Source organism: Lutzomyia longipalpis, chromosome 1 (genome assembly GCF_024334085.1).
Source record: "Lutzomyia longipalpis isolate SR_M1_2022 chromosome 1, ASM2433408v1".
In the NCBI taxonomy this organism is placed as follows: Eukaryota; Metazoa; Arthropoda; class Insecta; order Diptera; family Psychodidae; genus Lutzomyia; species Lutzomyia longipalpis.
Genome location: NC_074707.1, coordinates 19,992,630 through 20,003,816, shown reverse-complemented (window position 1 = coordinate 20,003,816; position 11,187 = coordinate 19,992,630). Strand labels below are relative to the sequence as shown.

Here is an 11,187-nt window from a genome sequence, read left to right as displayed (position 1 = left end):
TGATGAGAAAAATTTTCTATGTACATCATTTTTTTTTAAACAGAGATAACAGAGATGCCAAGATTGGCAGATTTTACAGCAATCTCTTTAATATCATTTTTATATATAAAGTCTAGGGGTAGGATTCCTTATTACTACAGAGGAAGAGGTGGTCTCACGCCTCCCGAAGAAAGCTTTTATTTTTATGCCTTAAGCGCCGGGTATTGCTGCTCTTTTGGCCGTGAAGCTGGGCGAGGGGTAGTGATGGTGCACCCCATCGGCGGAATAAGCAATTGTGTTGTAGAAGGTATGAGCTCCGTGGGTGTCAAACTGTTGAGGGCGGTAGTGATGGAGGTAGGTTGGTGCCAGATGCGAATAGGAACTTCGCAGAGGGTAGTTTTGGCCATAGGTTGCCTTTGTGCGGGCATAGATGTAGGAACTGGGGATGTATGAATCCAGGAGACTGTGGTAGTTGCTACTCTGTCCATGGAAGTCCAGCGTGGGGTGGAATTGACTTGAGTAATCGGTGTGATGGTGCTGAGACACAGGCAGGAGTTTCGTGGATGTTGCTGTAGCTGCAACAGGGGCTTGATACTCAATTGCCTGTGGGTAGGAGTGCTGGTAGGATGCAAATGGCACTTGTGTAGCTGTGACGTAGGAATGGGGTGAGGCATTCTTCACGTATGCTACTGGTGATGAAATTGTTGGTGCAGCTGTTGCTGCGGCAGCATACTGAATCCCAGGAGTTGGCGTTGGTCCTGCAATGATGTTCTGATGGTAGTGTGGCTGAATAGTTGGCAGGATGTAGGCAGGTTGTGTCTGAGCTGGTTGATACGTGTACGATGCAGCAGATGGGGCTGCATACATCCCCCCGTAGTTGTAGGGGATGCTAACATAGCCAGCCGGGGCCGTAGGATGAGCTCTCCTGAAAAAGAAAATTAAAAAAAAAAGAAATTATATCCAATCTTCCGTGGCTTCTCTCTGTTAATAATTAATTTATCATCGAAGCCCAAACCTGTCTGCATAATAGAATTTTAAGTGAGTGAAAATTAATATAATTAAATGAGATTTATCGCCAATATTCAAATGGTGCATCAGAGAGTAAAAGTTTTTCCAATTAATTATTAATTTCATTAACACGCACGCATTTCCCCCACGGCCAATTTTTCGCTTTTTTTTTCATTCCTCCACGTCATCTTTAGTACCTTCTTCTTTTTTTGCAGACTTTCAGTGTGTGTGACATACTATGTCATGTTAACAGGTGTTATGTAAAAAAATCCATAAAGCTTCTTCTTAAAGCTTAGAAAGAAAAAAAAGCACGAGAGAGAAAATTAATTGCTGCCTTTGGAGTCACTGACTTGGCGCAGTTTTATTCCAATGAGCGCAGTAAATCAATAAAGAAGATTTACCCACAAGAAAGAAAAAAAAAAACACTTCACACCTCTTTTTGTGCTTACAACGAGGAGGTACTTAAGTGCCCCAAGAAATTGCTAATTAATTGATATTTATTTAAGTGTCATAAATTGTGAAGAGCCTTTCCTCAGGGAAAGGGTGGAGATTAACTTTGATGGGCGTCAAAGATGTGAATGTAATTTATTGAGTAATTTTGAGAGCTCATTTTTTGTCTTTTCAATTTAAAGAAGAGCCTGCGGCCACAAAATGCACGCAAACTCAATAGAATTAGTCCATTAAAAATCACATCTTATTGTGTCTTCAGTAGAGCCTCGAGAGAGCTTTAAAAGAGCATCAATAGAGCCTCAAAAATGGTATTTATCACTAAATTCCATTTGCATTCAGCCATACAAGAGAATGCAAATCGACGCGCCCGAAGATTATGAACCATACTCCTGTGTTAAAAGATAGGAATATGGTTCATAATCTTCGGGCACGTCGAAATGTCTTTCACTTTTTTAGCCCCATTTTTGCTTTCTTTAATTGACCCCAGAGAGTGCCAATTAGACACACAGAGGTATGCAAAAAAAAGTCTGCAGCAGCAGAATAGTAATTGAATTGATTATGCCATTCAGATTATCGCAGAGTACCAAATTAGAGCGATTTAGCGGGGTGATTAAATTCAAGGTTTTGTAATCACTCTATTAGCTGTCTTGTGAGGGAATTGGTCACGCAGTATTTGTGGCAAAGAGACCTACAAAATGTACATACGTTTGAACATCTCGCTGAGGGAGCGAGATGTACTGAAGCTGCTGCGTTTGCTGGGCCTGATTTTGCCCCGAAGTCTCCACTTCTTGCCCCGTAGTTTGATATTGGGGCTGACTTGGTGCCTTCTGGGCTTGTGGGATGGCCTGCACGTAGACATACTGGGGCTGGGGTGCAAATGTATGCTGTGGCCGTTGCTGGGGACTAGCTTGAACACTATGCTGTGGTTGTGGGGCCAACAGGGATTGTCTCGAGGGGGCTGAATGTGTTCGATCCTCCTCATGGACCTGAGGCTGGGGTGCAGCAGGATACTGTGGAGGCAGCGTGACGAACTCAATGGTCGCTTGCGGTTCGTGTGGTTGACCCGTGGCGTATGTAACACCGCCAATTACCTACAATGAAATTGAGGAATGAGAAAGGGCGACTTTTTTTTTACATCAGCAGCAGAAGCAGCGAAAGAGCTTTTCTTCTGACCGAGTGAAAGGAGTTCGGAGGTTGAATGCCAGGCGGTCGCAGGTGTTGCGTTTGCTGCACTTCAAGCCCATCATTTGCTGCTTTTGTTCGTTGTTCGCTGATTAAGTTGTCTCGCTCAATGTCCTCCAACTGGATCTTCTCCGTTGCCCCTTGGGCCATAGTTGTGCCCAGAAACACCACGAAGGCAACTCGGAGAATCTTCAAGACATAGAAATTATTATTTATTTGTAAATCTTGTAGGAAACAAAGTTTGCTCAATATTGAGTCAATGTTGTGTCCGCATAATTGGTCAATTATTGACTGATTAATCTGACTAAAAAATCAATGTTGCGCATGGAAATTATGAAATGAAAAAAAATTGAGTTAAAATTGACTTAATGTTGACTCAATATTAACTCAATATTACGTCCGCATTGAAGATCAATTATTGAACAATCAGATTGGTTTAATTGCTTTATCAATTATTGAGCATTTATGGGCTCAATAAAAAATTCACTGGGCTCATAAATTTTAATAAATGATTTTCATTGAATTTTCTTCGATCTTTTTGTATTTTAAATTTTAAATGAAATTCTTTCTTCTTACAAAGAGCTTCTAGATCATTGACCTATCACTCTAAATTGCACACCACCCAATTTCTATTTTTTGCGTACGCATTTCTATATTGAATTGACCAATTGAAGAGGAGTGTCCATACTTCATTGAGATTTATTGAAGAGAGTCTCTTTGCTGGAGAGAGATATTAAACAACAAAAAACTATTGCAAAATGTTCAATTGCTTCTACTTTCCCGCGGTGAGACATGGAGGGCCTTCTTCAAGTGCCAATGCTCTGATTTCTGCACATTTGTATGGTCATAAATTGCCTGAATAAGAGCCAAAGACGGCAATTGAACCCCGCAAGGAGGAGTGGAGAAATATCATCGCGCGGTTGAACATCAAATCAAGAGTGAAAGTATGGTCAATTCGCGCGAAAAAGAGTTGAAGGCTCTCTGCTGCACTCTTTATTCGGACCTACATCCATTTGCGAGCCAGCACACACAGAGAATGTCTTTGAGGCTTTGCCCAAATTGGTCGCCCAAAGAGGTGAAATGTTGATTTTTCGGACATCCGAGCGCGTCACCCCGTGTGACGGTTTTAGCGTTTAATTGGCTGAAGTAATCGTCCGTCTCACGTAATCGCCACACACAAGCCCCACAAGAAAGGGGGGCCCTCATCAGAGCTAAAACTTTTTCGCCATCTCTCGCGCAAAAAAAGAGGCCTTTCTTCTTTGCAAAACATTCTCATGTCCGGTGAGCGATATTGCTCTCATATCGCGTTTTTTTTTCTTTACATTACATACAACATACTTCTCCTCTGATGCTTTTCTTCCACTATCATCTCGAAGTAGAGGGTCATTGATTTACATTCCATTGCATTTCACCTTCTTTCACTTTTCATTTATGATGCTTTACAAAAATATCGTGCCGATCAGGTTTTTCTCAATGAAATCGAATGTGTTTTGTGTGATCGCACAAGTTGTGATTTCTGCATCCATAATTCTTCAATATTTTTTTTTTAGTTTTTAATGTTGCTCTTTGCGTTTTGCAATTTTTGAACATTTAAATTTTATATGCAGAGAGACCTTAATTGCAATGATCTTTTTTTCTTTTCTTTTATTCTTCAACATTTCAACTTTCTCCGCACGTCGTTTTTGGGCTTTTCCTGTGTGTGGACTTTTACTTAATGTATGAGATAAGAGATAAAATGGATGTTTTGTCTGGGTGTTTTTAGCATTGCCAATTAACACATCATTTTGGGTTGATAATGGCCTGTAAAATGACCGTTTGTGTGAGAAATTTGTTGTTTGAATGATCGCGATCGCAACTTGGCTACATTCAGGCGCACACTTTTGTCAGTTAGATTTAAAAATTTGATCGTTTTCTCTTTAAGATCCGGTCTTTGATCACTTTGATCGCATTGATCCTTTAACTCCTATTTTGTGATCGATCGTTAAATTAAAGATCACAAAATCTTCCTCTGAGAGGATCACAAGCAGGACGATCTCTAAATCCTTTGTGAGATCACCAAACAAACTTTTCAAGGTAATTTCAAACGAAAAATCTAATCCACCCACGATCACACAAAAAAATAATCCTCATGATCACTCACCATTCCAATGGCTAAGGACACAAGAAATGCAAAACAAATTTAAAAAATCCAAAGAAAAGTGAGAGCACGTACTTTGCGTTCTTTTCACCGCTGAAGTCTTAAGTGAACTACACACACGATAGTGGGGTCCGTGCATTTATATACCCAATTGCCCTGACTGGACTGTGTTGCTCCGAAAAATGTACCGGCTCATGCGTTCTGTCGCGTGGAGTGAGCCCTGGGGAGGAGCGCGCGGACTTCTTCGGCCGGTGAACGCACCCATATAGTGCCACAGTTATTCAATCGAGACACAATACATGAAAGTCAATTTGTATCATTTGTAAGGTGGAATGTGCAGAAAAGGAAAAACCCTCGCACTAACGGCCAATTAGAGGTGCATTTTTATATGTAAAAATAAAATAAAATAAATTGAAAAGGAAACCACCACTTTGCACTGCAATGCCAAGAACCCCAACTATGAGGAAGAGGAGGTTTTCCACCTCGTTGTGGAGAAAAATCGACGAGAAACTCGCTGAGGTGCTCCCGGGCAAGTTGAGTCTCAATTATCTCAACTTGTGCGGGTTTTTTTCATTTTCATATAAGACTTCTTTCAGCAAGACGAGAGTTTTCCAAGAGACACCCAAATTAAGTGATCACAATCCCCAAAGGGGCTATACAATCATGCTCTTTTGCGAATGTTTGTGAAATTCCGTCAGATCTCTGATCGATGATATGGATCGCACAGCTGTGGATTTTCTGCGCACACACGAAGGTCTCTATAAGAAGAAAATACCTTTGTGAGACAAATTGATATTCATTTGGAATTTTTCTGATAAGAGATAAAATTCCATAAATGAGAAATTTCAAGCATGGGAGATATTAGAAAATTTCTACAATGGTGCCTCGCTGTGAGGCCTTTTTGTACAAGAATTCTTTTAAAGAAATTAAACTGTAAGAGGTTAAAATAGCATAAAACTCTCCACAGTTCAGTTTGATAAAAATTCTCGCGGAATTTTAAAATGAATTAAAAGGAAATACAAAAAATCGCATAATTCAGTAATACTTTCTCGCATAAAGAAAATGCTTTTATGCTTCAAAATAAATTGGATCAATTCCGCCCTAAATAGGAAGAATATCAAGCACATGATAAATTCTTTTCTATTTAATTTTATTTGCCATGTAGTGCCTAATTAATAAATAAAATATGTTATGAAATTTATCGAGATATCTCACGTTTTATCAAACAATCCAACACCCAAAGCGTTGATTTATTAGCAGTGTTGTCGCATCAATTGTAGCGCTCCATTGAAGCTAAAACTTTTTCAGTTTTTCTCTCGCGAAACACTTGACCGATTGTTTTATTTTTTGAATAAAATTACTTTTAATTTATTCAGGCGAACACATGAAATTCTGAATTAAATTATTTGTTTTAATAGGTTTCTTCAGCTGCGTGTTTAACTCGTTAAAACCTTTAAAAATTTACATAAATCTGAAAAGAATTTTAATAACTTTTTCTCACTTTTTGTAAAAAAAATGTTTTATTCTGCAAAAAAAAGTTTGCTAAAAAAACCTGAACTATATAATATTTAAGTAATAAAAGCCCTCTGGTCTCGTTAAATCAATCACCTCAACATGGGCAATAAATTCAATAAAATATAAATAAAAGATATAATAAACAAAGTAATTAAAATAAATTATTTAAAGTGAATCAATTAAAATAAATCATTAAATGAATTACGAAGTTTCCTGACCAGAAAAAAAGTTATACTGAGGAAATCGTATGGGGAGGGAATTAATGAATCATTCGGAATTATTAGGGGTCGAATGAGGTCATTACCAATGGTCCCAAATTGCACTACATATTTTTTTTTTCTTTTAATTACTCACAACATAAACAAACATTTGAGGAAAATTCCGCAAGTAAGGGTTAGATTCTGACATAAATCTTTTATTTTCTTTTCTTACAATTTGTCAGTTACAGTGGGACCCCAGTACAACGACCACTCGGATGTACTCTTCACACTCATTATTTTCAATGCGCGAGAGTAGCTCAACCAAGTGGTCGTTGTACTGGGGTCCCACTGTATAAGATTTTTGGGATTTTTGATATTCTGGGAAAAATCTTGAAAGATTTCGACATTTTATTCCTTTTTTAATCGACTGTTTGAAGAAAAATTAATTTTCCATGGCTCAATTGGGACAAATTCTTTGTTTTTCTTATAAAGGACGACAACAGAAACACCATCTGTTAAAACACCACCTTTTTAGTTGTTAGAAAAAAGAAAAGATTTTTTTCAGAATTAAACCCTAATTCTTTTAGAAAAATATTTTTCTTTGTGGATAAAACGAAGAGACTTTTTTCCTTCCATCACCCACCATATCTGAAGATGCTGATCACACGCAATGGAAGAGGAGGAGGTGGATTAATGGAGTTTTTTTTATTGTTGGGTGATTGTGCTTGGGGGGCGAATGAATCTAGAATAGAATAAAATTTTTTATTCTGCCCTTTGCAGACTAGTGCTTAGGGCACGAATGAATCTATATTTCATTAAAAAGAGATTTAGCACATCTCCCAAATATGGATGTACCTGTATAAGATTCAGTGTGCCCAGAAGAGAGACATTCAGTGCGAAAGTAAAAGTGATCAAAAGCAAAGTGACGCACCTGGGTGGATTAAATAATCACAAAATCTAATGTGATCGCGCGCAGGAAAAAGGGGGCGATCCACTTGCTAATGGCCATGGTTGGGCCATAGTGAGAAGTTGTTTTTGCTCCACCTTCCGTATGGTGCGCGATCAATTGGTGAAAGATGGTCAGACAATTGTGGTTGGTGACTTAACGAAAAATTTTTACCTTTGTGCACCCATCTCTTTGAGATCACATTGTTTGGCATCCCAATTCAATGGGTATCTATGCAGGCACAATGTATGCGCGCGGTTCATTAATCTAAATCGCATTCTATATAAATTTTGCTATCAAAAAATCATCCCACTGTGCTGCGAAATGAAAGCAAAAATTGATTGTGATCATCAAATTGAAGATCTTGATTTTTTTTTGCAGCTTACCTCGCTGTTTGATTGCGTTAAATGTGTTGGAATTGATCTTGAAGATTGATCTGTGATAAGGAAAAAAGCGTAAAGTGATGAGATCGTTTAGTTAATTGAACGTTTAATAAAAGGGGAATGAGGAAAGATTAGCAATTGAAAAAAATCCGTTTAATTATGTAAGGTAAAGAAATATTTTCTTGTCTTTATATTTAAAGAAAAATTAAGTAAAAAAAACACAAATATAATTTGTTTGAATTAAAAAATTCTATTTCGTTTCTTTTCTTTATTTTATCGTTTCATAATACCCACTAATTTTTCTGGAGTTTTGAAGATTATTGAACTCTTCTTAAGGTATAAAGACATATTAGATCATTGTTAGGATAAAAGAATAAAATAATAATTAAGGAATTAAATTACATTTCTCAGCATTGCATGGATAATTACATTTAATTTCATTTAAGAATTAAATATCTATAATAATCTTAATAGAAAATAAATCGCAATAAAACACAAAACCGTTAATTTTCTTGATTAATTCAATTTCAATTTCAAAATCAATCTCACTACGATGCAAATGTTGGCAAACTTTTCCTCTCAATCTCGCCTAATACAGGGCAATTTCATGTGCTGTACAGAGGAGAAAGAAATTAAAAGTAAATTCAATAGATGAGTCAATCATGCGTTACGAGGTGGAAGGAAATAATTGCATATGGTGGAAATTTCTTTCATTTTCACTCGGGAATTTTCCTTTCCCGACTGGACTCTTTCTTCTTCGATAGACAAAGAAAAGATCACGTGTAACAATCCATTTATTGTTAAGAATGTTTTCTTTTTTTTTAAGTAGTGTTTGGTTTTGCGAATTTCTTTGCAAGCACACTCTTCTATGGGCGCAGCTGAAGCAATAAATATTGGGATACGAAGGTAGGTGCTCCTTCGTTGGGGGTTTTCATCATTGTAGGGGAGGGTACTACACCCCCTGTTAGACTCGCTTGATGGCGCGGAAGCCACTCTCGAGCTGTCCTGGCATGTATTCGTTGGTGTTGAGAGACATCTCCTGCGGATGGACGGCATAGTGGTAGCGTGCAGCTGGTGGAGCTGCAAAGTAGGACACAATGGGGCTGGAGAAACTTCCAACGGGCTGCTGGGTTTGCAGTGGTGGTGTGTATGGGACGTAGTGAGGATTCACAGGGCTGGCGATTGTCATGGAGGCTGCTGTCTGCTGAGTAGGTGGCACAGCACTGAGGTACTGCTGCGGGGAAGGTGTCTGGTGATGATGGTGATGAGTGGAGGCAGCTGTCTGCTGGTTCTGCGTGTGGCTGAGGTAGGCCTGTGGCTGTGGCTGTGTTTGATGCTGCTGCTGCTGCTGCTGTTGCTGTTGCTGGACAAATGAGGAGTACTGGGCATAGGGATTGATCGGCAGGACCATTGGCCTAGGGATCATTTGTACGTACTGGAAGCCGTAGTTCATTCCCAAAGGTGAGTTTGCTGCAAAAGAAAATTTCAAATAAAAATTATTCGAATGTTTCAAGATTCTTGAGAAATCTTTTAAGAAAATTTTAAATTTAGATTTTAATTTGGAAAAAAGAATGTTTCTTTATGGTCTGTCAGTCAAAAGTAAAATTAAGGATACTTTAAAAGGAAAAATATTTAGATTATGAAAAAGGAGAAAATTCATGAGTAAGAAAAAAATTGATTAAGATGGAGACGCCTGGTGCTTATATCTTAGAATGTTTGTCCCGTCTGAAAAGAGTTGGTTTGTAAAAAGTTTGTCGATTGTTTGTCAAAAACTTGTACCTAGGTTTGTACTTTCTCCCTCACAAAGAAAAATCAATGGTCAGGATAATCAGGATTTGCTACAAGAATTATTCAATGATCCAAAATTATTTTCTGGTATGTTCCTTGAAGAATTTCTTCAACAGACCCATTCCTAAATTCTTTTTTCTCTGGAAGGTTTAAAAGAAAGTACTTTTGACAAACACATTTTGTCCTGCAAGTAATGTAACAAACACCGAATGCAACAAACTCCCTACAAACCATATCGTTCGGGGTACATCTTGGTGTGGTAGTAATCCGGCTTTGCGCTGTACAAATGCTTAGGGCAATATCCCGAAAGGGGAGACTCACTGGCCAGGACGCTGTTGTGCTGCGCTGGAATGGGTAGAAGGTATCCCGATCCAATGGGGGATGCCGTGGCGTAGGGGCTGTAGTAGAAATGCGTATTCTGCGGTGCGTACTGTGTGAGGGCAGTTGGGGGGCGTGTGGGTGAGGTGAGATGTTTGGACTTGGTGATGAGGTCCTGTGCTGTGATGATGGAATTGAGCATTGTTGGTTCTCCCACGCGGCTATTCTTTCGCGACTCCATATCCAGTTCATTGTCACCACGCACCACCATGGACAGGAGCAAGAGGCTGAGGGCGAAGCACTGTCCGAAAGAAACAAAACCAATGAGTATGGACACTTTCACTTCCATCCAACCCAGGTTAATCACACCACAGTAGCTCTCCCTAGAACAAGCCACAAGTGAGTGCGAAAGTGAGAGAAAAATTGGATGTGGAATGTTGAATGCAATCCTCGGCCGTTGGATGAGAAAGTCCAACGCAATGCAAGAACTTGGTGCGCGAATGCCAAAGGTCACGATTAATTCACATGAATAGATGGCACGTTCCAAAAATTTAATTAGCCATCAACGCACTGAAAGTGAATCCTCGCGCGCAATTACACTGAAAACTCTACCACTCTTTTGATGATTTGTGGGCGCTAAAAAAATGTGAATGGAATGCCGAGCGATTTATGATTGCACATTATCCACAAAACAAAAAAATCTCTCAACACACATCATTTGGCCATCATTGGGTCCACCACACTGATGCCACTCACCTGAATCTTCATGTCTGCGATTTGAGGTTTATCGCAAAAAGAAAGAATTCGCCGTTTGATGGCAAAGAAAGTGTTGCACTGATTAATCCGGTTTAATGGACAAACTTTAACCACAAAAAAATTTGCAAGAAAAACAAACACAGAAAAAGGACTCTTAAAAAAAGCCAATTTTTAGGATCACACGACGATCAAAAAAATAATTCCTCCACAATGCACAAGAAATTCCCCAAGAAGAACACAACACCAAGTCAATTAAATCCACCTCGTATTTTCCTGCTAAACTCTCCACCTTTCCTCCAATGTGTTTAGATAAGAAATGAAAATGATTAACAACTGGTGGCTTCTTTTATACACCGAAAATGCAGTGCAAGTGCAACGAGTGAACCGCTTTCGCGCTTTTGAAAAGCATTTGAAAATTACACACGAGACGCCTTGCATGTGTTGGACCAATCTTCAACCATAAAATATGATGTGCCACACTATCATCTCCTCACACTCCCCTCGTACCTTTCTTCCCGCGTCGGT

The 11,187-nt window shown here is 38.9% G+C and overlaps 2 protein-coding genes across 2 annotated transcripts; both read right to left on the bottom strand.

The window, feature by feature from the left end:
• LOC129796820 (arginine-glutamic acid dipeptide repeats protein-like) lies at positions 1 to 4,882 on the bottom strand. The gene is made up of 4 exons (XM_055838915.1): positions 4,760 to 4,882; positions 2,611 to 2,808; positions 2,143 to 2,528; positions 1 to 904 (listed from the first exon to the last, which is right to left on the bottom strand). The coding sequence occupies exons 1-4, from the start codon at positions 4,760 to 4,762 to the stop codon at positions 190 to 192; spliced, it is 1,302 nt and encodes a 433-aa protein (XP_055694890.1). The 5' UTR covers positions 4,763 to 4,882; the 3' UTR covers positions 1 to 189.
• A 3,727-nt stretch (positions 4,883 to 8,609) lies between these two features.
• Positions 8,610 to 10,979, bottom strand: LOC129796868 (TOX high mobility group box family member 3-like). Its single transcript, XM_055838990.1, has 3 exons — positions 10,663 to 10,979; positions 9,910 to 10,207; positions 8,610 to 9,270 (listed from the first exon to the last, which is right to left on the bottom strand). The coding sequence occupies exons 1-3, from the start codon at positions 10,672 to 10,674 to the stop codon at positions 8,765 to 8,767; spliced, it is 816 nt and encodes a 271-aa protein (XP_055694965.1). The 5' UTR covers positions 10,675 to 10,979; the 3' UTR covers positions 8,610 to 8,764.
• Between the last annotated feature and the right edge of the window lie 208 nt (positions 10,980 to 11,187).

What these genes read in the sequence shown, in the direction of transcription:
- LOC129796820 (XM_055838915.1), bottom strand. An exon ending in CTCCGAACTCCTTTCACTCG is followed by an intron (nt 2,529 to 2,610) that starts GTCAGAAGAAAA and finishes ATTTCATTGTAG; the next exon opens with GTAATTGGCGGTGTTACATA. An exon ending in CCTCAGCGAGATGTTCAAAC is followed by an intron (nt 905 to 2,142) that starts GTATGTACATTT and finishes TTTCTTTTTCAG; the next exon opens with GAGAGCTCATCCTACGGCCC.
- LOC129796868 (XM_055838990.1), bottom strand. An exon ending in GCACAACAGCGTCCTGGCCA is followed by an intron (nt 9,271 to 9,909) that starts GTGAGTCTCCCC and finishes TTTCTTTTGCAG; the next exon opens with CAAACTCACCTTTGGGAATG.